Consider the following 27,393-nt stretch of genomic DNA (forward strand, 5'->3'; position numbering starts at 1 on the left):
AATCAAATATATATATAGAGATTTCTGCTGAATTTTTGAAGATATGTGCACATAACGTATAGTTATAGTATACTACACTATATAGTTAATGTGTAGTGATTTTAAAACATCACTTTGAGCTTGAGGGTTCATTATAGACCCCTTTGTTTGACAGGACAGTCTTAACACAAATACTGGAAGTTTTACGGGGCTTTCCTCTACAATCCATGGCCTTCATTAGCAGAGGGAGTTTGCTCAGTTGTTATCGATATGGTTCAGTTGTCATCAAGTGACTTAACTATTGAATTCCAGGATTACATCATCATGTGTTTGCCTGCAGGCAAATGTGAAAAGGTTTAAACTTTGTCCTATTTTGGCCACATAAAAATCGCCTTTTAATATATACTTAGCTAAACTGGATCCTCGGGGGAGGCGTGCGCACAGGGGGGTTATAGTCCCCAGGAACACTTTGTGACAAGTACTTTGTGGCATTTTTATTGAAATGATTGGAAGTGATGAATGTACACACAAACTGTAAAAGCCCCATGGTGACCGAAACCTGTTTCCTGTATTTCCAGCAAGCAATTGACCCAAAATGTTGTTGAAATACAGGGCTCTCCTTTCTGTGGTAATGCGCGGGGGGCCCAGACACAGTGTAGCCAGGGTAGGGGCCTATCATATAATCACCTTAACCTGCCAGTGGCAGCAAATTAGGCAGAGGTGGACTGTAAAGGGGGATGCAAACAATCTTTCCACTTTTATTTTTCTCTCATTATTCTCAGAATGGAAAACAAAGTACTTCTCAATATTTATCAGAAAAATACAATAAAGCCAGAATCCAGCCTGTTCCCTATCTATAGCTCAGCTATGGTGCTTGGTCACTGCACACAGGTTAGTCAGAGCTATTCTTTATTAAAATGGGACAAGACTGGTCCATAAACATTTTACTGACTCCTGAGTCTCATCTTTTGCTGAATATTTGAAGAGTTAATGTCTACAGTAACTGTAACAATCCTGGACCCCTTACTACGTATGAATGGCTGCAAGATTAATCAGAGACTGGGCCGTAATTTCCACTGGGGACAAGGGAGACATGTCCCCCGCACTTTCAAATTAATTAATTATTATTTTTTAACTGCATGGCATCATCTCCACGGACCCTTACTGTTTTTTCATCTAGTACAGATTTTACCAGTCTAGGTAGGTGGTACAATACTTTCTATATCATTATGACCAACTTAATTTTTTCCTGGATTTTGTATCATCATAGTCACTAAATGTATGTATAAAACCCCAATACACACACACACACACACACACACACACACACACACACACACACACACACACACACACACACACACACACACACACACACACACACCTTACAAACCAAAGTTACACCCTTGATCAGAGACTTAGTTAGTGGAAATTTCCTTAAATGCAAATGCAAATTAAATATGCACAATAATGCACAATTGAAACACAACTGACAAAGAACAAGAACTAGTCTTGTCTGAGTGGTTTTGGGAAGTCACTGGTACTTACATGTATATCACACAGACTACATCTGCACTCCCGACTACACTACCTAGCATGCACTAGCGCTTGCGTAATTCAGTGCAATTGGTTGACGTCAACCCGCCCCTCGTGCGCCCCTGTCCTTTACCGGGCCGGCTATCTGAGATGTTTTACTGCAGAGCGATTTACACACACACACACACACACACACACACACACACACACATAGCTCTGTTAACAACAACAAGAGCCTTGGAGGAGTCCGGAGCTGTCAGAAGATAGCACCATGGCTGCTAACGCTAACATGTGCTGCAGTCTGTTTGTCAGACACGGGAATGTGACACATTACAGAAAAGTCCTGTCACAGTGCTTTAATGTAAACATTCACAGACTGTACTCTGGCGCTACGCACAAGGAAAATGAACTTGCACTTGGAGACTCGACTTCAGCTGCTCCAAACTTCGCTTCTTCTCCGAAAAGCAGGTTAACTAAGGTAATTCAGACTCCAGCACATACACACACTGCTCAAGTCAACGTCAATTTCTCACTAGTGGAATTATTAGCTAACGGTTGTTAAGTAGTAGTAGCATGTTAGGTGATACATTGTGATAGTATTTTGAAGCCCTGTCCAGTGTAAGGCCCAGTAAAGGCCCACTTTAAACTCTGTGAGGGTCTAAATATTAACCAGCATGTCAGTGACTTCAGGCAAACACTATTTTACCTCACAGAGATAATTCATTACTAATGACTCTAGTAGTAGTAGTAGTAGTAGTAACACAATAGTAAACAATTGCTGTGTTAATAACAGTACAGGTTCTACTTATCTTCATTATAACCACTTTGACCAGTTCAGTCCTAAATCTATACAAATCAATAGTTTATAAATGGGGATGCTCCTGAGATGAGTTCAGAGAAGGTAATCTTATAATGTGTGTTGGGGCATTGGTGACACATGTGACACACATGGTTTAATTGTCATTGCAGACAAACGTGATTTGCTTATTAATGAGTAGTTTCAATAAAGAGATTAGATGCCAGCAGTATTTCTTGCATGTCAGATCATAAGCCCTGAAATGCACACTCAAGCTGCACTACACCTCAAGAGTGGATGATCCTGTTGTTAGTCTGCTGTACTGCATATATCTCATTGTTAATGACTAACTCATTGTTTTGTGTGTTTGTCTGTTTACCTGCCAGGCCCTTTGGACTATCAGTGACAGTGTGAATGAACAAGGAAACATGTTAAAATGTATTTTAAGGAGCAGTGGGTTTATACTATGAATCTTTAGATTACAGTTATCTCTGTCTTACACACAGGAATAAAAAGCGGATGCAGTAGGAGTCAGGATCAGGGTGGGTCCTGCCATTAACTTCAGTGTGTCTAATGTACTGATAAGACATGTGCCAATAACTTATGATGTAACAGCAGTCCACTGTTGACGGTCAAAGGTTGCGAGCCTTTTTACAATGCCATGTGCAGCGCCCTCAGTGCAACTGACTTAGCGACGCCTTGTGATCCGTTGATACATTTTCAAATGTGGACGATTCCGGATAAGCACAAATTATCCTTGCATTTGGTCACTTGCAAAAACCACTGATATCATATATGTTATAGTTAATGCATAGTTCCCTTATTACCATATTTTTTCCATTTGTCAGATCAGTTGTCTTTATTTTCCCCAGGAGAGGCTCAGAGACCACAGCTTACCCTTTTCAGCATTCTTGACTGACAGCTTCGGCCGGAGACACAACTACCTGCGCATCTCCCTGACTGAGAAATGCAACCTGCGCTGTGAGTACATCTGATCCCGCTGTGCCATCTTCAGTAATGTGCCCGCAGCTTCCTTCGATGCATTTTCCAGGCTGCAGACATAGTTTGTCGTAACCACAGTTTTTAATAATGATCCAATTGATTTTATTACTAAGAACAGCACAACAACTCTTACTAATGGGGTTGGATTCCCTGCAGCAGGCAGCACTGTATTCTCTCTTTTGTAGAGGTCAAGGTCAGCTTTAGAAGATCTGGTGGGGATTAACTCTTCTTATCAAAAGACGCTTCAGCAGTGGGTTAATTGCCAATAAAGCACCAGGACTTATTTCATGATGGAAGAACAGTCTTTCCAAACATTATGACATCCTCCTACAACAACAGGAAGAACATGGAAAGTGATGTTTTGAACATAGTCTCAGTGTAAATAGGTCTGGCATACAGATACAAGGAGGCTTATATCTGCTTATATCCTACCAGCATTGCACATTACATGAGAGACACAAAATAAATGGTATATTATTTTATGGACCAGCTATTCTCATTTTATCAATCGATCAAACAAACCATATTTATATAGTACCTGTCATACAGCTTAAAGTAGTTCAAAGTGCTTCACAGTTGATTGAAAAGCTGATAATAAGACAGTACAAGTGTAGAACAAGGACACCATGAAGAGAAGGAACAAAAACAAAGGAAAAATCACCAAAAAAAAATTGAGACCCATGCTCGCAAGAGAAAACAAGAATGATAAAAAAGAAAGATATTTAAATAAAGTAGAATAAATAAGAAAAATAAATATATAAAAATAAGAGAAAACATTTATTTAAAGTTAGAGTAAAAAAACTATAGATTAAAAGACAAAACAAAAGTAAAAAAGAAATAGAAGAAATTAAGTTGAATAAAAGCTAGACTAAAACTAGGTTAAAAAAATAGATTAAAAAACAAAAGAAACAGACAATATAAAATCAAATAAATATATAAAACTTATAGACTTATATTTTAACTTATATTATAGTGACAATCTCAACTGCTCCTGTCTACTGAGTCTCTCCTCAGTTTTTGGTCACCACATTTGGTCTTTCCAAACAGAAATGATATATTTGCATATAGAGTGGGGAAGTGAGATACATATGGAGACAGTACATCAGGTGTCTCCATCATTGGTCTTTGCAACATTCCTTGACTGTTTATTTTTTATTACTCTGTAAAATGAGAGAAATGACAGAAAAGTGAAATGTTCATAAATCTGTTCATCACCTGTGGCAGTATTATCTTGAAAGTAAAGACATTATTATCATATATTCTGGTGACACCTGATAATATGTCAATGGTTCAGTCAGTGATTCTGGAGAAAGACTGTTCAATACACTTCCAAATTCAGCACATATCTCCTCACGCTCTACTAGCTGTCCTTTCTGTGTGTGCACTGAAATAAAAATCCAGTGTTCATACACAGCACTGGCTCTGTAAAGCGGAAACAAACAAAAAAGTGGCTCGGGCCAAACTACGCAGCCCTATTCCAGCCAATCAGCAGGTGTCATTCATGCTCATGCACAGGTAAGGGAGAAGTCATCAGAGCAGCTCTCTAAGTGAGGATATGGCAGTCTCCCGTCTCCAGCCTTCTGAATGGTGGGAGAGTCCATGGCCAATTGATATAGAAAGTGTTTTCTTGTGGAACATCCCATTTTATTAAAAGTATCAATCCACACTGGATCCAACACAGTAGACTCCGACCACTTTGGTTCAGTAAGTGTCTGCTGTCAGTCAGCCTGGTGAAAGCAGTTTGTCCTCTCAGCTCTCCAGAAGCTGCAGCTGACAGACGGCTGTTTCTGTGGACAGAGACGCTTCACTGAGAGGTGAGGAGAGTCTGTTGTTGTTGTTGTGTTGCGTGATAAAGTTTGAGAAGAAGAGAAGAGACTCTACAGCTGACGAATCTCTCTGGATTGCAAATGATTTCTCTTTTGGGCGTTGACTTGGCACCATGAAATTGGCACCAATTGGCTTCTGAAGGAGCACAAAGAGAGGGGTATATTTGTTTTGGTGTTTAGTTCAAATGTTAACAATCTTTCTCCAGATTGACTGACTCTACCTTTAAACATATCAGATACAGTAAATGACTCAAAGATATGATGAAACTTTATTGATTTCTCTACTAATGGTGTTGTTGAATAATATTCAGATAAATGGTGGCTACAGACAAAACTCCTCAATTAATGTTTTTTATAAGAATACATTGACTTTAACATGTCTGTTTAAAACATTTTTTTTCCATTAAGTCATGTTGGCAAGTAGATCCACCTCTGTGCCACTTTTACCATGAAGGTTTCACTTCCCATCACAACCTCACACATTGAGAAATATGTGCTATTAATGATGAATCTGTGACACTGTAGGATAAAGGCAACTGTTGGGTAGCAAGTTATATCTTTGTTTCTGTCTCATTTTCAGGTCAGTACTGCATGCCAGAGGAGGGGGTGAAGCTGACACCACGGAGCCAGCTGCTGTCCACCGCAGAGGTACTGACCCTGGCCCGCCTCTTCGTCCAGGAAGGGGTGGACAAAATCCGCCTGACTGGAGGAGAGCCCCTCATCAGACCCGATGTGCTGGATATCATTGGTAAGGAGCTAGTAAAAGATGGAGAGGAGAGTGGGCTGTTCATGTCAAGAGAGTAGATTTGGCTGTGATTTTGTTTCAACACTTGTAGCCAACAAACTGCTTTATGCAGCTCACCATATGACTAAGCAACAGTGTTTTCTTGTCAGACCAGATTTTGTTAACATAAGGAGAAAGAAGTGAGGAGGAGAACTGATTTTCCATGCATGCCCTCAGGCTAAGACATACATGTGACAGGGAAAGTAATTAGTTACAGCCCAGCTATGCGTATAGTCTAATAAGCTACTAACACAGTATTTAAATTTTACAGCCTGATGTGTAGATTGAACCTTGCAGCCTCGACCACAGCGGGTCACGTTCTGAGTACAGTGCTCATGGGGCTGACATTAAAGCATGACATGAATGAATAAAGCAAATGTGGTGTGACCAATGGGAAACGTCTTTGTAGAAAGAAGACTATAGGCTGCCAACAGCTCCATAAAGATCAGCAATTATCACCGTGTCACCTGACAGGCTGTGAGCACTGTGACCGCACATGACCCTCATCAAAAGTGAACTGGAGTGAATCATTGGCATCAAGCGGAAACAGAAAGCACACTGTTGATCTGCTGTATCTGTCATATGTTTCTGACAACGGATGAAAATAAGCAGAGTACATAACGTCTCCTCCATAAATTTTACTAGCTAGTTTCCAAGTAGTGATTTCCTTCATCAGTTGGCACCAAGAAATGTCTTAACTCATAAAAATCTTTAATAATCAAATCAAAAGCAATGAACTATAAACTGGAAGTCATTGTAGCCTCACAAGCTGTAACATAACTTTCAGAAACTCCTATCGATATATTAAACTTAAATACCAATCCTTTGCAACTCTAACGTCAGAATTGGTAGCATTCGTGCAGGGGGTGGGAAATATCAGATTAATCTAACTCATAACTGATAATATTAACTTATTTAGTTTAATATTATAAGCATAACTTTTCTACACACTTCCCCTACATTACCCCCATATGTTTTTCTTCTTGCATCTCACGCTTTTTTCTTGTTCCTGTTTCTTGTTCCTGTTTTCTTTTTTCTTTTACTCTCCCTCTACAGCAGAGTTGAGGAAGTTGGAGGGTCTGAAAACCATCGCGGTAACGACCAACGGCATGAACCTGGCCAGAACTCTGCCTAAGCTGAAAGATGCCGGCCTCGATCTGATTAACATCAGCCTGGATTCACTGGTCCCTGCCAAGTTTGAGTTCATTGTCAGGCGGAAAGGTATGAGAAAGTGGAAAACACCTTATGTAGTGTCTGAACTGTGATGTCACCCGCATAGGATTAAAGCTTAAAATGTAGTAGTGGATATAAGGGTATAAGAAAAAGAGACAGTAGTACAAAGACAAGACATAATATTGGACAAAAACACTTTCTGATGCCCTTCTACAAGATAATCTTTAAAGTACATATTAACTATATTGAAGTATACTTAATCAGATTAAGTATACTTAATCTGTAGTTTACGTATACTGTGAGTATAGTCTTAAGCAATAGTAAAGTAAATATAGTGTATTGGTATACTAAGTATAGTGTTAGTATACTAAGTATAGTGTAAGACTTACTTGTAGGTATAGTGTAAGTATTAGTATAGTAAGTATGGTGTAAGTATAGTGTAAGTATTAGTGAAGTAAGTATAGTTTTAGTAAAGTGAGTATAGTGTAAGTATTAGTATAGTAAGTATAGTATAAGTACAGTGTAAGTATTAAGTATACTTACTTGCAGCAGTGTATTGGGTCGAATCAAGAGAACAAATTCCAATTAATGTGTAGTTGTATCCTGCTCTCGCTGTAAGTATAAGTGTAAGTATTAAGTATACTTAACACTTAAACTAACCCTATTAGCATTAAGTATACCTGCAGCAGTGTCTTGGTATTAAGTATACTCACCTGCAGCAGTGTCTCAGGTTGAATTGAGAACAATCAAGAGAACAAATGGCCAGTGAATGTGTAGTAGTATACTCAACGTTAAGTTTCCACCACACTCCAATCAATTAGTGTTATTCTGTCTGCAGTTTCTTAAAGTTATAATAATGCTCTCACTTCTAGAACATAGTGTAACAATGTTCCTTTGTTAGTCCAAAACCACATGTTGCTCACAGCCTGAATCAACACTGTGTATACGCATGTGGCCACCGTTGTAAGTCAATCCCACTAAGTTACAGAGGGAGCATGTAAACCTTAAACAAACACGGAGGGGAGGAGACAGCAGAGCAGAGCTGTGGGTGGTTGGCATGTGGAAGGCAGACACAGATGGACCGACTGATATTAGGAGATAACAGGGCCGAGAAAAAAAAACAACATTCTGGCAGGTGGAAAAAGCAACGTTTGAGCCAGTCTGCTTCCACAACACCTGATTTTTAGATTTTAGGTTTAGTTAGATATTTGATATTGTTGGTAGAGCCTGAGAGAAAAATCTCCTTTCTTAGGGTTTTTAAGTACAGCCTATGTGACATTGAATTACTATTATGAGAATGCCAGACTAAACACAAGCCTCACCTGCTGCACTGAAGCTTATCATCCAGTGCAAGTCTGCCTGGATTTGTGGGTTTTTGTGCAGTTGAAAACAAATGAGTCTATCCATGGCAGCTTAATGTTAAAAGCCTCTGGTTGCTGCAAAGAGATTAGCTGTAGATGTTTATATATCAGTGGTGTGAATGGTGGACTTAGTCAGATGTTAAAATGTAGTGAGCAGAGCTACACTGTGGTATGACTCAGTACTTTTTCACCTAAAACTCCTCTTTAGATCTGAACTTGTTGCACATAATTCAGAGACAAAGTGTTCATGTTTTATGCAAGCATATAAATTTCATCATGATTTCCATCTGTCTTTTTTCCTAGGGTTCCACAAGGTCATGGAGGGCATTGATAAGGCCATCGAAATGGGCTACAACCCTGTCAAGGTATTCAATTGATCTTTTCAAACTTGTTTTTACCTCTAAATATCAACTATAATTTGACTCAGCATTAATATTCATTTCTTTACTACTTGTTTTTAAATGCTTCATTTGTCACCTTATATATAATATTCACGTTTCTTGCATTCATCTCTTTTGGTTGTATTAATTTATGATACATTTACTGGAATTTTTCCAATTTAGACAGGTAGAGTAACAGATAATAAGGAGAATTTGTACTGCTAGAAATACTATACATATATTTACATGTATTATGGTAACAGAAATGTAGATAGAAAAATGATTGCATGATTATGACTATTTTCTGTAGAATGTTCCTTATGTTGTACTTAACACTTTTAGAACCAGCAGTGACCCAACTCTCGAAATAATTTGAATTCATTGCAAAATTTTCTGAAAACTGTTTAAGAATAAGTTTCTGTATCATAAGAGTGACGAAAAATGTCTGTTATTGGCACAGCGTTGTTCAAAAAATTGATGAGTCAAGTATTTTATTTGTGTCCTGACACTTTACCCACAAAAGCAGAGCTTCTGTCAGCTGCTTCCTAATTTTCTGTATGTGACTAATGACTGTGTGCCACAGTGCCACTTTGTGCTGTTCAGGGTTAAGGGAAGAAACCAACATCTAAACAGACACACACACACACACACACACACACACACACACACACACACACACACACACACACACACACACACACACACACACACACACACACACATGATCTGGCTCCCCTGCTGAGACCTATAGTGTGCTTCTTTGAGGTGTTGCTGCTGCTGTGTTTCTGGAATGCAGAAATCCCATAAAACCGTTTTTTGTCTGTGAAATGTCTTGATGGCATGTGCACTCTTCGACACTCCTCTTACTAGATTACTGCTGCGGTTATAAACTTTCACATTCTTCATTTAATCCCTAAAATAATAAGACAGCGCTGCTCTTCAGGAAACATAATCTCCTTTTAAAAACATTTCATTTCTGCTCCAGTGACAGTGTTCCTCTGACTGATGCATTGTTGTGTGCTGCCCCCTGTAGGTCAACTGTGTGGTCATGCGAGGCCTCAATGAAGATGAGCTGTTGGATTTTGTGGCGCTGACAGAGAAGAAGCCTCTGGAGGTGCGCTTCATTGAGTACATGCCCTTCGATGGTAAGTGAGCTCTTCCCACAGTGTGTTACCACGCAAGTCTGCAAAGGTATCTGAAAATAAGTTCATAGTCACATTATAGCACTAGAGCATTTGCATACATTCATCATGCATTAAGTCATTCTAAGTGCCAGAAGGCGCTGGTTGTTGAATTGTTGATTCCCTGTAGCTAGTGATATACTACACTACCTCACTGACCCACACACTGCCTCTCTTCCTCTCTGCAGGCAACAAGTGGAACTTCAAGAAGATGGTGAGCTACCAGGAGATGCTGGACGGCATCAGGCAGCAGTGGCCCCGCCTAGAAAAGGTTCAGACTGGACACACAGACACAGCCAAGGTCACTTTCCTTCAGCTGGACTGAAATTCTCAAGTATAACTTTGATCTTGTTATTTAGGATTCTTAAAAAAATCTTTTTTTGACTTCTATCTGTAATTTATCCAGAGAATCAACTAAACATTTCATTCTTACAGCTTCGTAAAATGTAAACATTTGCTTCTTTTCTGTTTCATATCGTTTTAAATTGAGTATCTTAATAGAGTTTTGACTTTTTAAATTAGAGTTGCTATAATGTAGTAGTCGGGGACAGTGGTTTGATGCTTGACTCTGTTTTGACACAGATGTTCAAAGTGCCAGGCTTTGAAGGTCAGGTGGGCTTCATCACCTCCATGTCTGAACATTTCTGCGGCTCCTGCAACCGCTTACGCATCACTGCGGACGGCAACCTCAAGGTAAAGCTACAGCTGTGCTTCAAGGACTTTTTAATGAGGATCTGTTTTAATGTGTGTAAAAGCAGGATGCATACTGTGTCTGGGTGTGTGTACTATGTTATGTAACACTCCTTCCTATCTGTCCTCATTCAGGTGTGTTTGTTCGGGAACTCTGAGGTGTCTCTCAGGGACATCTTGCGCTCTGGGGCGTCAGAAGAAGAGCTACTGCAAATCATTGGGGCAGCTGTGGGCAGGAAGAAGAAACAACATGCAGGTAGATTTGTGTACACTATATATATGTCACACCTGCATATATAATATCTCACCTGCATGCTTCTTTCACATTTCCTGCCCTCTCATTCGTACTCTCTTTGTATTCTGTAATGTTTTGGTGTATACTCAGATAATTATATTCTACTGGAATGTCATTTCATCCTCTTCCTCTCTTCAGGCATGTTCAACATCTCCCAAATGAAGAACAGACCTATGATCCTCATTGGTGGGTGACATGGCTGTACGTACAAATCTCTCACATTCACTGCATTGTGCCACTTCTCTCTTATGGTTTATTCATGATGTTATGACCATCATGGGCTGGCATGTTGTTTTTCCACATTCACAGCCTTTTCACAGTAGATCATGCACCTTTGAAATACATTTACATTTGACCTAATAGGAATCACAAACATTTGTATGAATTGTAAATAATACACCTTCACCTAAATACGAATATATTTGTTAAACAGTGTCCGTGACTAATGCTATCTATATCCAACAGGAACCACATGCCAAAGGCCTTTGTCCTCTCATCAGAAGTCACAAGATAGTCAGAAGGCTTTCCCTATTGTTTCCCAGCTTACAAACGACGCATTTCTCTCTCCGACAACAGCTCCTCTGATGTGCCATTCAGGCAACAGGAGAGTCCTAAACAGAGAGGGTGTTTTGTGCCTTCCAGACTGCACTGCTTCAACACAGGTGGCCCCCGTTTGCTGCTCTAGAACCTTAATGAACAGGGTTAGCCATCTTCAGCCACATATCAAGAAAGAAAAACCTAATGAGACGGTTAACCTCCACAATGTAGCCTCCCGTCACTCTTCTGAGTTTGGTAGTAGTCTAACTTTCCCCAGTTGTCGCTCTAAGACTGTCCGTTATATGACACGCTCAAATGTCATAAGCTACTTTAAAGAAGATTGTCTCAGGTACGCACAAACCAGGGGTCCAAATGCTCTGAAGAGCCACTTACTGCGGACCCCAGGAACACTCAACTTTTGCACACTACTAATGAATGCCAAAATGAATCTTAAACATCACAGTGTTAGACATTGTCACAAAAAAACTTCCAGCGATGACCCGAGTGTCAATCTCAGACAATCTGCTAGAGCTCAGACCAAGTCAGGTTCAAGTGCCGGCATCCTTCGCCCAGATGACACCTCCGAAGCCCAGCTGACGCACACGGACGCCCAAGGCCGAGCCACCATGGTAGACGTCGGCGGGAAACTTCCCACGCGCCGAGCAGCCAAAGCCCGCGCCACCGTCATCCTGGGCCCCACCGCCTTCCGGTTGCTTCGGGATAACCAGCTGGCGAAGGGCGACGCGTTGGCCGTGGCGCAGTTGGCCGGAATCATGGCTTCCAAGCAGACCTCAGCCCTAATCCCGCTCTGCCACCCACTCCCTTTAGACCACTCCTCCGTCACCTTTGACCTGGACGAGCTGCAGAACGCAGCAGTGGTCACAGCGACGTGTCACACCACAGGCAGGACAGGGGTTGAGATGGAGGCTTTGACAGCCGTTTCTGTAGCAGCGCTGACTCTCTATGACATGTGCAAGGCTGTAAGCCACGACATCATCATTACAGACATAAAGCTGGTAAGTAAGACCGGCGGGAAGAAGGACTTTCATCGTCAACCCTGACCACCTCACCGCACCAGTGAATCCAACCCTGGAAAACTGAAAATGAATGAACTGTAAATAACGTGCAGACTACGCCAAGTTTCAACAGAATTGTCATATTTTTCTACAAAAAATAAATACATTACGCCATCATGACATCTTACCATAGTTTAATTACTTGATCTGTCACATATCAATATGAAACACTGGATATTTGTATGAATACCACAGTGCAGGTGAGAATGTCAGTAATATCCACTGTTTGTATAAGATGCTACCTGTTTTGTAGTGGCTAATACACGACTCAAGTCTTAAGTGTTTTTTTTTTCTTCTCCCTGCCCCCCCCTCCCCTCCAATGAACTTCATTGTGTCAAATTCTTGCTTTGTTGTTACCTCAAAATGTGTCATTGTATGAAAATATGTATCTCCTAATATGATTGAACCGGCTGGTGAAACGACATCTGATGCAGCCTCCTTGTACTGTATTTCACATTCATGTAGTCAGTATTATCATCTCTGTTCTGCACTGTACACCAGTATTTCTCATCTGTATCACTATATTTGTATTGTGTCATACCGAATGGTTCATTATATTCACTCTTCATACCTACCCGTAAATCAGCTGAGATGAACAGCTGTCCTGAGGATAAGCATGGAGATAATTTGCACCCAGTAAAATTCACTATGCTGCAATGTCCAATAATTAAGACAATTAAAACATTGCACAATACATCTCTGATGATCTCTTAATGTTTTACAGTGTCTGAAAACTCAAAGTTGTCAACAAGATAAGGGAAGTAGGCCTAAGTTAAGATGGTATTTTCTATGCCCAAAACGTCAGATCATTATGTTTCATAGGCTGGCATCATAAACATTTTCAGGCCATATGCCTTGTATTTCAGTTGAAAAAAGGGTATGTTTTCTTGAAATGTAAGTTGCAGGTTTTTTTTGTTATTTGCAATTAAAAGTGCGACAGATGGAAGCTTTGCTATTGCACAATTGTAGCTCTACTAATTCTAAATATATGTTAAATATTAACCTTGGCTGATTAACTGTTATTAAAATGGATTCATCAGAGTTGTTTAGTTACTTTTTCTTGTTTGGTTTTAGTTTGTTTGCTAGACGTTGAAGGCAGCAGTTACCATGACAACAGTGCAAAAAAAGCGGAAGCTATTTTAACGTCAAATAGTCTGTTTTGAAGACTAACGTTTATCTCTGATGTGATATGAAGAATAATGTCAGACGGTAGGTTGATAACTTCATTAATATCACACAGAAACATACTTTAAACACTTTGCGTTAACACTCACCTGTTGCTATTTTTGACAAGTTAGCAACAAACGCTGCTGCCAGGATATGATAACCGATGTTAACTTCAGCTATTGTAACGAAATCATTATTAAAGTCATTCATTATTTTTGTTGTTATGCTCATTGTGTTTCACTTCACAAAAACAAAATTAGTTATGACCTTGTTGACGTGGAACAGCATGTTAAAATATAAATAAATATCTTCCTGTAGAATTAACTTGGTAGCATTAAATATTCATTTAATAACGTTATAGTAATACAGCAATTTAAAAATACTCCATTACAAGTGAAAGTCCTGCATGAAAAATCCTACTTCAGTAAAAGCACATACCTATTATGAGCTTGATGTAGTTAAAGTATTACACTATTACTGAAATGTGACCCTGACTACACAAAAGCCAAAAATAATTGGAAACCACTGGTTTTATCTTTAACAATGTGTTGTATTTTAAAAGCTTACATCCATTGTGTCAAATCTTCATCTGAAAAGTAACTTAAGCTCAAGTAAATGTAGTTATCAGCCACTTGGAGGTTTCAATTTGTAATTTCCAAATCTGCAGCCAATTTAAACACAGAGACAGCACAGCGCCAGTCGCCAGAAGCAAGCTCAGAGATGTCAGCACTTCAGCCAGGTAAGTATCCATCATCATGTCATGCACACAAAATCTATTTGAACTTTCCAGTATTACGAACATTATATTTTCAACAGAAGAACAAGAGATTTTGTGTTTTTTCTCTCAGAGACTGGAAGACACTATAAATCTGGAAGAGAAAGACAGAGAGAAAACTATGCAAACTATCTGCCATTAAGTTATGTACCAAAACATTTTTTTTGTATCCTGTGTGTACAGTAGAGCAGAAAACGAGGGAGGCAGAAGAAAACCAGTTCAATGAGCCGGACAGTAACATCATGTCACAAGAGATTATAAAAAAAGAAGGACCCCAAAATGAGGTTTGCATGTGTTTAAGCACAACTGTGTACAAATCATGAATAGTTTTGAATCCACTGCATTATACCCTGTGTTAGTGTCAACAAATAGTGAAGAATAGATGATGTGAATTTAGACTGTTGACCTCTTCTATGTTCAGTAGTTGTGTAAAATGTCTCCTCCTGTTGGTGTGTTGATGAAAAGACAGAAGACATGGCGGGACAACCGGGAGAAGAAGAGGAGAAAAAGGATATGACCCTAACCTTAGTCCTAACCCAACAAATGCAGAATGAGAGAGCTCCCAAAAAAAAGAAGCAGATTGGTAGCCTGATGTTGGCCAAGATGATAGCAGGTGAGAGTCTACATGTGTATCTCAAACAGGATATTCACTTTACTCTCAACACTGACTGTATCTGTCCTCTTTCCCTAGAAAATAAGAGGAGAAAGAAAAAAAGTAAAGCAATCGCCACTGAACGGCAGATGATACATCTGGAGGTAAACTTCTTAAAGGGACTATTTTAATGGCTCAATAACAATACAAAGTAAATCTTGGGTGTTTCCCAATGCACCTGCTACTGTATGTATGTTACTGTAGGTGGATATAATAATTAATATTTATCATTCCTTTGTGGTTACACCATTTGACATTTTCAGGAGCATTCAGTCTTACTTTTGGTTTTAAAAAATGGTGCAAATATCATTTCAAATGACATAAAACCAACAAAAATACAAAATGTACATTTTAACAAACCTGATGCTGCTTTTAAAACTTTTTTAAAGATATTTTTGAATTATCACTGACCCATGCAGCTTTAATTGTGTCCTTGCTCTGATCACATTCAACTGATCTGGTCCTTATGCTGATTTGAATGCATCTGCAGGTTGGAGAGTGTTTAACTTGGAATCACTGTTATGTTATTTATGTACGTTTGCACAAAATATGCGCTTGTGGACAGAATCACGATATAACCAATGGAGATCTGGTTCTAAAGACTTCTGATTTCAGTGCTGCTTATTAGAACAAATTAAGTTAAAGTTTGGAATATGTTAAACTATTGCAGTGCAGTTCGGCTGGTTGAGCCACTACAGAATACTACCCAAAAAGTCTCATATATGTCTGTTATATGTAAAGCTACAACCAGGAGGGCATTGTGATTTTATGTGGGGGAGGGTTAATGCAGGACTATTTCTTGGCTGGGTGCAGTGATTTTGTGGAGATTTTGTGGTGAAGCCGACGCATTATTTTAGTAAAAGTTCTTCTTTGGATTAACAGGATATAATATCTTAATTAGTACATTTTGGAAGTGCTGCTAGGTGGATTTGGTTATCTTTTGAGAGAGCTGAGCAAGATGTTTCCAGTCTTGGTGCTAAGCTAAGCTAAACTAAGCTAACTGGTTGTAGCTTTATTGGACAGATTTTAGAGTTGTATTGATCTTCAAGAAAGTCTATAATGTCAAAATATTCCTTAAAAATAAAAAATTGGATAATTTGAATGTATGTTCACTTTGTTTAAATAATTACTTTTTAGCTGCAAATGGTGTGAAAGAGACACAACAGAACAAATATGAGTTCAAACATGTTACCAAAGCAACTGAAACAGTTTTAAACAGTATAAAAGTATCTTCTTTTTTCCACTGCCAATATATACCTTAATCTCCTTAATTATCTGAAATACTCTGTTTCCCCTCATCCCTCCATTCTCAGGTATCTCTGATTATAAAGAGGTCACAGATTGTAGCGCTGAACAAAGAGAATGCAGCAAAAGCGCAACATGTCAAAGTGTACGAACAGCTCATTGAGAAGGAGAACCACTGCTTTGATGAGTTCCTCGGGAGGAGTAGGAAGAAATCTGTGGAGGCAAAAACACGGTAAGCAGTGGTGGATGCCTTATTAGTGTCATTTAAAAGTGAATTAAATAAAGTATTCTGTTTCCAATACTGTAATTTTTTTTTTCAGTTTTGAAGAAGAGTGCAGGCGCAAACAGGAGATGAATGCTGCCATTGAGAAGTTAAATGATGAAATATGGGTAGTAAGAAGGTAGTGCTACAATAATATTGTGAATTTAACATAGATGCTCTGCAGGTAATTTAGATACATTTAGTAACTTAATCTACAGTGACTGTTCTGTAATGACATGTTACGTAGCTCTCAACTTTATTCCTCATAGTGAATGCACCAGGACTGATGACACTCTGAATAAATATGAGAGGTACAAGAACATTCTGTTCAAGCTGTCTCCTGAGGAGTGGCAGGAGGAAGAAGCCCTGTCTGACGCTGCCAATGAGCAGAACACGGAGCCACAGTCAGCAGGTGGGCAGGGTAAGAGATGAAGCAGAGTGAGCACAGTTTAAGTTTAAGTTTAATTAAATAGCCCCCCTAACTCTAACCCTTCCTGCTATTGCTCTTTTATTTCAATAAAAAACAAGCCTGATTCACACTGTCATCTTTTCTAATATGAATCAGGTGATTATTGTAAAATTGACAAACACTTATCTTTGTGTATGTCAACTAAGAATCCCTTAAAAGAGTAATCGGTTTAATATTGCTCTCACTAGAGACAGATTAAACAAGGCTGTTCAGGATTGATGCATCAGAAGCTCACATGTTGTGATCTTGTGAATGTTAACATGCACACAGGTTTGGAGTTTGAAGAGTCCAGTCCAGGTTCCACCAGAGACCCCCAGCTGTCCTCAGCACAAAGCCACACAATGTAAGGAAACACCAACACAACCACCTCTGAGACTAATGGGTGTTATGCTGCCGATCTTGTTTTTGTCTTGTGGTTTCATGTACAGCAATGTAGAGCTAAATAATACAGTAGAAAATGATTTCCATTTGTTGTCCAGCATTAGGCGAAACCCCAAAAAATTACACTAATTTTGGTGTATGAATCAGGCTTTTTTCCTGTTTTTTTTTGTTCTTTTGCTCCTATCAAGTCAAGTATTTTTACAAATACTGGGTACCTACAGAGTACAGGAAAAAAGTAAGTTTGGAAAAAATAGTGTTAAAATAATTATGCTATAGTTTATTTCACCTTTACCATACCAAACCTACCGGGGTACAGTAAGGTAATATTAGAGGTTTTGGGGAGATTTTCTCAAGTCTACTGTGTAATTATAGTGTAAAAAGGGCTGGCATTTACCCTGTAACCCATTACCACTATAATTACATTACTTCACTCCATTAATAATTGACAATTCACTCATTATTCCAAGATTTGCACCTCTTTTCTCCAATCTCCTTACCCCAAAAACTACATTGCTGTTGCCCAGCTGAATATATTCATATTTTTTTAAATACCACTCTAACTGAGTTTGGGGAAATAATCCCATATTATTACCTTACTACACTGCCAAAGTTTTCAGTGCATGTTATAACTATAATAATTATAATATATCAAAGGTGCAAGCAGCGATGAAAGGGGCCCTCACACCCCCACTCATGTTGGGCTGTGGCGCAGTCTTTTGACACATAGCCGTGTTCAGGGCGAGACCCTCATTACCCATGAGAAATTTGGGGCATATTGGACAATGTATGTTGGACTTCCTGTTTTATGGCGAAACATCGAAATTTGCCGCATCGCCACACCCATAAGGTATAATGGAGGCGAAAGATTATGATAACTTTTCATCTTCAAGGTCCTAAAATATCACTGAATAAATTATATATAAGTCGGTAGGGTTAAATCTCTAGGAGGAGTTTGTTAAAGTATGAGGTGTGGAAATGTTGAATATGGCGCCAAAATGAAAAATTCTAATCAAAATGGCCAACTTCCGGTTGGAGTTAGTGTATGGGTCCAGGAGACTTTTTTGTGCATCTTTACATGATATATATGCATACTGAATTTCGTTAAATAATAATAATATATTTATTTAGCACTGCTAGAGCTTGGGCCTTAATTATGTGTATTCATATTTATATAGGTTCTAGAATATCAGTGTTGTTAGCGCCATTTTTCAGCAACTTCAGTTTTAGATAGAAATAAATACCTTATAAAGTGCTACCAACAACATCTACCTTCTTTCCCTCACACATATCATCACATGTCTCTTTCTGTTTCATTTCAGGGTCACAAACTCTAAACCAGATGACAACAATTCAGGACATGAGGTCAGTTTCCCTTCAGTTCGCTGCAGTATCATGTCTATTTTTCTCGAGTGTTATTTATTTACAGTGCTCACAGCGTGGTGTCATCTCCGCTCCTGCAGAAGAAGCTGCACCTGTTCTTCTCTGATACGCAGCAGCTTCTAGATCTTGTGATGGATCTGACAGACCAGAACCTGTCCCTGATTCAGAACTCCACCAGAGGGGACGAGACACGGGAGGAGCTCCTGCAGACCATCGAGACCACCAGGGTGAATATGTAAGCTTCGTATTGAAGATTTTCAGGCAGACAAAGATACAGCATAAGAGGATAAAAAGTGTTAAAGAGTAAGTATGTATAAATACATGTGACAATCAGGGTTGTTATAGTTAACTAAAACTAAAACTAGCAGTGAAAAAATAATTGTGTTAACTGAAATAAAAATAAGAATGACTAAAACTAAATAAAAACAACAATGATCAAGGTAAAACTAAACTGAATTGCACATAAAATCAGCTTCGATTTTCACTGTGTCTTGTTCAGTTTGACTTCTTGAGATAACAGGCTGCTTTCAGTAGGTGGCAGCATAGTGCTTGACCTGCAATTTATGATTTTCCCAAAAGAAGAAAAAGTAGTTCCAGGTAGAAAACGTCACAGCCCAATATGGGAATATTATTACTACGACCCTATAGTAGATTAAAGTAAAAGTGTGGTGATGAAGAGTGAAATTTGTGGAATACAGCTAAAAGGGAAAAGTCCCACTAATGTGAAAGTCCACCTTTGAAGCTCTCACAAAAAAGCAGGAGACAGCTAATGTAAGCTCACAGTCAGAAACACAGCAAAGCTTACCTCAGTGTCAACATTATTTAAAAAAAGACTAAAACTAATCTACAACTAGTCACTCCTCAAAATAAAAACTAAACCAGAACTACTTAATCACTTGTTAAACTAACTAAAACTAAACTAAAATTTAAAAGAAGCAAACTGAAAAACTAATGAAAATTTCAAAACTATAGTAACCCTGGTGACAATTCACTTCACAACTAATAAAATAGTTGTTTAACGCTGTGTTTTGTTGTTGTAGGAAAGAGGATGAAGAGAAGCTAACTTTACAGATCACTGATATGAGGGAGAGAATTGACTCTGAGAAGGAGAGATCTACCAAGCTGGAACAGAAGGTTCAGCTCCATGTCTCATTAAAAGCTGAGGACAAGGTAGAGACAAATATGTTTGACCACATTTTGTCTATCATCATCCCCTTTTCAAATCAAAAGCTGAGGAGTCTCAGATGCTTTATGTTTATTGGCTCCTCTTCTCATGTTTTAAATATTTCCCTCACCTGCAGGATGTTATGTTGGATGATCTGGGTGAGAAAGTGACAGAAGTGCATTGTCGCGTTTTGGATAGCCGGATGAGCAGCCTCAGCACGTTGGAGAAGCTGTCCAGCATTGAGTACCGTATGTCTGTACTGCTGCAGAACATTGAGAGCATCCCTGAAGAAAACTTGGAGGCTTTCAGGCAGCTCAAGGACAGTGAGAGGAGGACCAGGTTTGTCTCACTGACAGACAGTCACAGCCATGGCACAAAGAAGCCTATTTTTCCATGCTGGATAGATATGGTCCCATTGAAAACCTGATGTCAGGCTCATAACCATTTTTCTGATTTGCACTGAATAACAGCCAGATTTTCTGAAAGGACTAGAGTTGATTTAACAGATATATAGATATTTAGTTTGTGTGTAGGACAGCTTAGTTTATACTTTCAGTTCTTCAAAGTGAAGAAGAAAATAATAGAAAAATACAAAGCAGCTGTTGATTATATTGTAAAACCCTCTAAAGACTATTTGCACTTTGAATTATATTTTTCAAATGTATTTGTAATGGTGTTTAAACTTGAATTTACTATGTTGATTTATTTCCATCACTTGTCTTATTTAAATAATAAAAAGGATAGAATATAATGAGGCATGGATTGACATTTCAGTAAGGCTCTTCAGTCTTTAATACACTGCTGAAAATACAACGTACAGTGTAAACTCATGGTAATGTGAGGAATTCTAAATAGAGGTGTTTCCCCAAAGGGCATGTAAAATGAATGAAAAAATGTCTAATCCTGCATCCTTTATCCAGGCAGCAAGAAGAAAAGCTGAGGTTGGAGAGGGAGAAACAGAGGGAACGGATGAAGAAGTGCATGCAAAGATCCATGGGTGACGCCAAGAAAATAGTGAGTCTTTTACTTAGGAATTAATCCATGATGCATTTGTTAGTCTTCAAATTTCGTGTCACATTTTCTCCCATAAGATAAGATAATATAAGATATTCCTTTATTAGTCCCATGGTAGGGAAATGTACAGTATTGCAGCAGCAAGTGGATAGGAAAAATAGAAAGATCATCATTAAAAAGAATAAAGAACAATAAATGATAAGTAGGTATACATGCAATTAAAACATATACAATATTTTTTTTTAAGTAGCATTATGTACAACAGTAATATTGATGTTGTCAGAATGATTATATACCTGAGTCTGATATTGATATAGCACAGATTTGTGAAAACATATATAGATATATTATTATACCACATAATACCACTCACATCAACATTTAACATCAGTAAACTGAAAATGTATAAATCTGGAAATCTGCTTGAATGCATGGCTGCATCATGTTCTTCCTCGTGTTTAAACAGGGCTTATGGGAAATGTAGTTATAACTTTTTAAAACCCTAGTAATGCTGCTGTGAGCAGCATTATTAATGTCACCATGACATTATGTGAAAGCAGTCATCCTCAGTGATTCAAGTTACAGTTAGGAACAATTTCGAGGTGAGGCTGAAACAGCCTTTTTTTCTCTCAGAGAGGAAGAAAGCTCCTGCCCAGATGCATCCCCGTTGAGCACAAGATCAAAGTCAGCGTTGAGGACAACGTCCCTGCCGAGGACGAGCTCCACGCTTACCTCTTCACCACTGACTACACACTGTAAAGATGAGATAATGAAATGTGACATTTCACATGCCATGCAAAGTAAAAACTGTTTAAAGCAATACTACTGCAATTGTGCTGCCAATACAAGTTACTGTTAGCTCTCTGGAGTGTGAGAATATTTATCAGCCTTCCAGAACTATGTTGTTGAAGATGTATACAAAATATAGTTTTTTTTATTTACAACATGAATAGACTCACTTCTGGGGCCCGTTTCAGAAAGCAGGTTTAGTGAAAACTCTGAGTTAGTTAACCCTAAGATGATGGAAACTCTGGTTTTTCGGTTTCACAAAGCCAGTTCAGCTTAACTCCGGGTCAATTACCCTGGCAACATACTCCGTGAACCTAACCTGCTCGCTGGCAGGTTTTCTTCAACTAACCCTGAGTTTCTCCTCCTTTTTACTGAAGCCTGCAGACTGAAGAAGCTGTCAGACATTTCTTAAAGAGTTAGTTAATATTGAAGCACAAATACGAAGCAGAAATCTCCGTCAGAGGGTGATCAGACCCCGCTGGGATGTTTTATCTCTGATGATGTTCTGTTTAAGTGTTTCTGTTTTTCTGTAGGCTACAATCGATCATTTTATCTGATCAATATTTTCAGCCCTCGTATCGTCTGTACGACACATCGTGGACATGCTCTCAGTTCAGAACAAGTTTTTTGTGTTGCACTTTGTTTTTTTCTTTGCCAATGGCAGTTTTATATGTAACATCTGTGACGCTGAGCATGTTACCAAGGCAACCGTCTGTCAGGCTGTCAGAGACGTAATGTTTTAAAGTTATTGATAGCCAAGTGGTTACTGCGCATGCCTCATAATGACAGTATCCCTGGTTCGATTCCAGCGAGCAACTGTGATTCCTTCAGGTCTTTCCACTCCTTTTCTCTCCCTGTTTCCTGTCAACCTCTATACCAGCTAATGTTAAATTAAGGTGAAAGTGCCCAAACATAAATCTTTTTAAAAAAAAAGAAATGTGACTCTTGCACTGAAACGTTTACACTTTGGTAGTGTTGTATGTATAAAGGCATTTAGGCTTTCAAATATACAATTTAAATAGATACTGGTAGTGTTGGGATGGCTGAAAAATTGACTCTCTTTTTTGCTTAGAAGATTTCACTAAGTACGGAAATATATCACATGTTGAATGTAGCCACTGAATGTTGTTTAATGAGGGCAGGCTAAACAACATCACAATTGCTTGTAATGAAATTATACCTGACTTGTTTGAGCTATATTTTTATATATTTCATATTCAGTTGCTGCCAAGTAGGCCTGCGTTTTGTACCTGTTGGGGTCTGCATGAATATTAAATGTGTCACACACAAACACATACACAGAATGTAAATGTTGAATAAGTGGAACACTCGAGACAAAACTTTTTTTCATTAATACTCACACATTGACTCGGTTGGTAATTTTCTGCCACGTCAGCTCATGTTCTTTTGCTGCTGCTACTGTATTTCTTTTTTTTCTTAAGTATACTCATCATCTGCATGCATTCATTAATATTTCTAACTCCACTGGGGAGAAGTAGGAGGACTGAGCCCTTTGTTTCACCTGTTGCCATGGTGAATCATGTTATCTGTGCTCCATTGATGAGGGCTTGGTATCTCCTCATGCACAAGCTTCACTCAGAGTTACTTTGACTCAGAGTTGATTGAACCAACTGTTATCACCTGTTCTGAAACCGAAAACTCTGAGTTTGACATCTCAGAGTCGGTCAACCTAGTGTTAAGGTTTTAACTCAGAGTTAGTTAAACCTGCTTCCTGAAACAGGCCCCTGTAGTACTGGCTCTTGCACAGGTTGAATCAAGTCATTGCATTTAGAAAGTCACAAGTCTTTACACTCCAATCTCCATTCAGGACAGGTGTGTTCCAAGTCCTAACTTTAAGATTCCATACTAAATAAGCCATAATGTGTTCTGCAATAATATTATTACATTATGAAATGTTCAGTCATTTAAAGCTGATTGCTATCCAAAGTGATCATAGGTAGATCTATTTATCAAACACATTTCCCTACCACAACTCCAGATAGTCTATATGTCTCATTCCATTACATGCAGATATTTGTGATATAAACAGAAGTTTCTAGCAGTACCAGTATATAATTTCACCTGCTGTCTGCAGTCTCTTGTTGCAGAAAATGTAACTGTTAAAATACAATATTATCTAGCAAATCCTGCATTATTGGGTAATTTTGAGATCATGTTTTGCAGAGTTACGTCAATCAGAGCTGAGCAATTGTGAATCAAAATGTGATGACAGTTGCTTTGTTTGGTTATGTTGCCAGAACTGTCAGTGAGACATGCTAAAACTACACCCACAAAGGTCTGATGAAGCAAATTATACAATGGATGGATGGATGGATGGAAAGTCTGAGGTGGATGATTAGATACTCACATAAGTTTGCACAACAATGGTATAAAGAGCTCAAATATATGATGTATGTTATAAGGTGGGCTCAAAAACCTAGAATATATCATAAAACTATATATGTGTTTAACAGAAGTACAACAAACATATATTAAATGTATGCACAAGCAGGCACATGAGGTCATGTTGTTGTAGTATTTAAGCATCTGAGTTATTACTGAATACATCAAACCATTATGGTGTCATCTCCAAAGCCCACAGGAAAGAAATGAAGTGAGTTTTATGTTTATTGACATCAATTCAAAAAAAGTTCACATACACAGAGAAACAACAGTAACAACAATAACAACAGAATTAAGACTGATGGACATCAAGCGGGACCACAGCAATACGAGTTCCACAATCACGACCCACAGGAGCTCAGGGGCCATAACCAGGCTGTCTTCCACTTCAGCTGGTTTGCCCAGGGATGAGTTCTTCAGTTGGTTCTTCGGTCAGTTCTTCAGTTCTGCAAATCACAGAGGGATTAAAGTTGATGCTAGAATGAAGTCATACTACTTACCGATTCTTTCTAAAGAAGGTCCGAAAAACCCTGTCAAAGAATTTCCGCATCCTCTTCAGTGGGCTCCTCCTAATTTTTACAGGTTCAGGTGACCCACAGTCAGCTGCTGTTTCCTCAGCTAGACTAGTTAAGACTGTGTCTTTGTCATTAGCCCCATCAGCAGCTGATAGTCCCTCTGGAGCTGATATAGTCATGGTGGCGGCTGATTCCTCTTTAGTTGGACCAGAACTACTTTCATCTTGGTCCTTTGCTTCTTCAACAGCTGGTCCCTCTGGAGCTGAAGCAGTACTGCTGGCAGCTTGTTTTTCTTTGGTTGAACCAGTTGTGGTAGCATCTTGTTCACTTGACCCATCAACAGCTGGTCCCTCTGGAGCTGAAGCAGTACTGCTGGCAGCTTGTTTTTCTTTGGTTGAACCAGTTGTGGTTGCATCTTGTTCACTTGACCCATCAGCAGCTGGTCCCTCTGGAGCTGAAGCAGTACTGCTGGCAGCTTGTTTTTCTTTGGTTGAACCAGTTGTGGTTGCATCTTGTTCACTTGACCCATCAACAGCTGGTCCCTCTGGAGCTGAAGCAGTACTGCTGGCAGCTTGTTTTTCTTTGGTTGAACCAGTTGTGGTTGCATCTTGTTCACTTGACCCATCAGCAGTTAGTCCTGCTTCAACTGAGCCACCAGTTGAGGAATGAGTGTCCTGGGAGCAAGAAGCGGCTGAGCTTTCGCCATTTAAACAAAGAGTGACTAGAATACCTTCAGCTTCAGCCAGGCTATCATTTAGCTCCTCTTCCAAATCACCAATCGGACAGACCAGCATTTTATCAAAAGAGCTGTCCACACTGAATAGAACATGAAAACAACTGAATGAACCAGTCATTCTGAAAAAAACAATATCCATTCATCCAACCATATGTCTACCTCTATACTGATACCAGAACACAGTCACTTACTATGGGCTGGTGTCCATTTCATCAGCTAGATGAGCCATGGAGACATATTGATGTTTCAGAGCCTCTCCTGGAGTGATTCTCCTCTCTGGATCTGTATCCAGAAGATATTTCAAGAGGTCCACGAACGCTCTTTGATCTTCTAATTCAATGGCCTCCTGTGTCTCTGGGAAAAGCTGGATATGGAAATAAAAAAGGTGGCTGTTCAGGTCATCGTCTTTCTGTCTCCCAGTGACAGAGGAAGAGAGAAATATATATTAATTCAGTCTTTACTCATTACTTACTGTTGTCAGGTCATCTAGACTTTTAAATGATGGCTTCCATATTTGAGGCTCTATGCCAGTGGCCTTCTTATATTCCCTTGGAGTCTAAAAGGAGCAAAATCAGTTTCAGATACTTTGTCCTAAATATTTGATTAGGAGATAAGAATAAAGTACTAAGTTAAGTCAATAAAGTACCTTCAGCCACCATTTCGCATAATCAAAGTGCCGGAAAAGCCTGAAGAACTTCTGGCTGTATTTGCCAGCAAAGAGGAGGTGATCAGCTGGCTGGCCCAGTATTTCAACGATGTTCTTCATCTGGAGAGACAATGTATAGAATCACATCAGCCAACGTCCTATATCAAGTCTCTGGACATTTGTCTGGAGCAGTATGTCAGTAACTGCAATCAAGTCTACATATACAGGATTACCATCTGATACTCGCAGTTCACTGCAAATGGTTGCTGGGCCACATATAAGTAGGTGAGCACACACCCAAGACTCCACATATCAATAGCCTCAGAGAAGGGGAGGCCCAGGCTGACTTCAGGTGCTCTGATTATAAAATACAAGTGCCAAAAGTACTATTAAGTACATTGTTAAATTCAGCATGTGTGTGAAAGATTGACACATCTTCTATTAGATCATTTACAGCTGCAACACAAAACTGCAAACATGTTAAAAGAAGAGCTTTGCAGATTGAACCTACCTGTAACCTACAGGCTGGACTTTCATGCCAAGTTCCACCTCAGAAATAGTGTGGGACAGGCCGAAATCTATTAATTTAACCCTGAAGGGCTCATCCTGATGGTTCACCAGCATTATATTATCTGGCTTCAGGTCTGAATGGATGACTCCTAATCCCTTCAAGGCGTCAAAGGCCGTCAACAACTAGAGGGACAAAGGAAGACATGTGGACGGTTAAAGATACTATTAACCAGGGTGCAGGCTTATCAACGACACATTTTTGAATATTTCTCTCTGTGTATGAGTATACACAGTTGTCATTATGTGTTAATGAGTTGTAAATATGCAACTCATTACTGAGTATATTGCCATAGCTTGTTAACAGAATGATCAAAGCCACATAGTCTTTACCTGCTGTGCAATAGGCCGTATTTCACTAACAGAGAGGGGCTTCCTCTGTCTTTCTCTGATCAGCTGATAAAGACTCCTGTCTAACATCTCAAAAGCTAGACAGGTGTGACCTTTATACTCAAACTTTTCAAAGAAGTGTACAATGCTTTTTCCAATGGGGTCAAGAACACTGACAACTTCGAGCATGTTGATCTTTAAGAAAAGAGGGAATATTCCATGACCAAGCAACACAGAATGGTATCAATGCCAATAAACGACTAAACATAATCTAAGCAAGT

General features: G+C 39.1%; 2 protein-coding genes across 3 annotated transcripts; both read left to right on the forward strand.

Annotated features, from left to right (window-relative positions):
• Nucleotides 1-1,694: 1,694 nt before the first annotated feature.
• On the forward strand, nucleotides 1,695-13,310 carry mocs1 (molybdenum cofactor synthesis 1). Of its 2 annotated transcripts, none has more exons than XM_062440267.1 (11): nucleotides 1,695-1,993; nucleotides 3,184-3,292; nucleotides 5,720-5,887; nucleotides 6,980-7,144; nucleotides 8,761-8,822; nucleotides 9,871-9,982; nucleotides 10,207-10,319; nucleotides 10,601-10,711; nucleotides 10,844-10,964; nucleotides 11,142-11,189; nucleotides 11,469-13,310. In XM_062440267.1, exons 1-11 carry the CDS (start codon nucleotides 1,787-1,789, stop codon nucleotides 12,599-12,601), a joined length of 2,349 nt encoding a protein of 782 aa, XP_062296251.1. In that variant the 5' UTR covers nucleotides 1,695-1,786; the 3' UTR covers nucleotides 12,602-13,310. The 2 variants fall into 2 exon arrangements, with proteins under 2 accessions (XP_062296251.1, XP_062296252.1); XM_062440268.1 differs by having other exon boundaries at nucleotides 11,142-11,204; nucleotides 11,469-11,608.
• A 1,722-nt stretch (nucleotides 13,311-15,032) lies between these two features.
• On the forward strand, nucleotides 15,033-21,885 carry LOC134000459 (cilia- and flagella-associated protein 100-like). Its single transcript, XM_062439801.1, has 13 exons — nucleotides 15,033-15,171; nucleotides 15,250-15,314; nucleotides 16,524-16,687; nucleotides 16,776-16,856; nucleotides 16,987-17,138; nucleotides 17,457-17,529; nucleotides 18,280-18,414; nucleotides 18,887-18,929; nucleotides 19,028-19,182; nucleotides 19,988-20,117; nucleotides 20,249-20,451; nucleotides 21,033-21,126; nucleotides 21,760-21,885. The coding sequence occupies exons 1-13, from the start codon at nucleotides 15,033-15,035 to the stop codon at nucleotides 21,883-21,885; spliced, it is 1,560 nt and encodes a 519-aa protein (XP_062295785.1).
• The last annotated feature ends 5,508 nt before the right edge of the window (nucleotides 21,886-27,393 follow it).

The sequence above is a fragment of the Scomber scombrus genome, chromosome 19, assembly GCF_963691925.1.
Source record: "Scomber scombrus chromosome 19, fScoSco1.1, whole genome shotgun sequence".
NCBI classification, from domain to species: Eukaryota; Metazoa; Chordata; class Actinopteri; order Scombriformes; family Scombridae; genus Scomber; species Scomber scombrus.

Bases quoted from the DNA above. Each gene is read 5' to 3' on its own strand.
- mocs1 (XM_062440267.1), top strand. From the start codon at position 1,787: ATGGCTGCTAACGCTAACATGTGCTGCAGTCTGTTTGTCAGACACGGG. The intron at 3,293-5,719 runs GTGAGTACATCT...TCTCATTTTCAG, and splicing joins TGAGAAATGCAACCTGCGCT to GTCAGTACTGCATGCCAGAG. The intron at 8,823-9,870 runs GTATTCAATTGA...TGCCCCCTGTAG, and splicing joins TGGGCTACAACCCTGTCAAG to GTCAACTGTGTGGTCATGCG.
- LOC134000459 (XM_062439801.1), top strand. From the start codon at position 15,033: ATGGCGGGACAACCGGGAGAAGAAGAGGAGAAAAAGGATATGACCCTA. The intron at 17,139-17,456 runs GTAAGAGATGAA...ACATGCACACAG, and splicing joins ACAGTCAGCAGGTGGGCAGG to GTTTGGAGTTTGAAGAGTCC. The intron at 18,930-19,027 runs GTCAGTTTCCCT...CCGCTCCTGCAG, and splicing joins ACAACAATTCAGGACATGAG to AAGAAGCTGCACCTGTTCTT.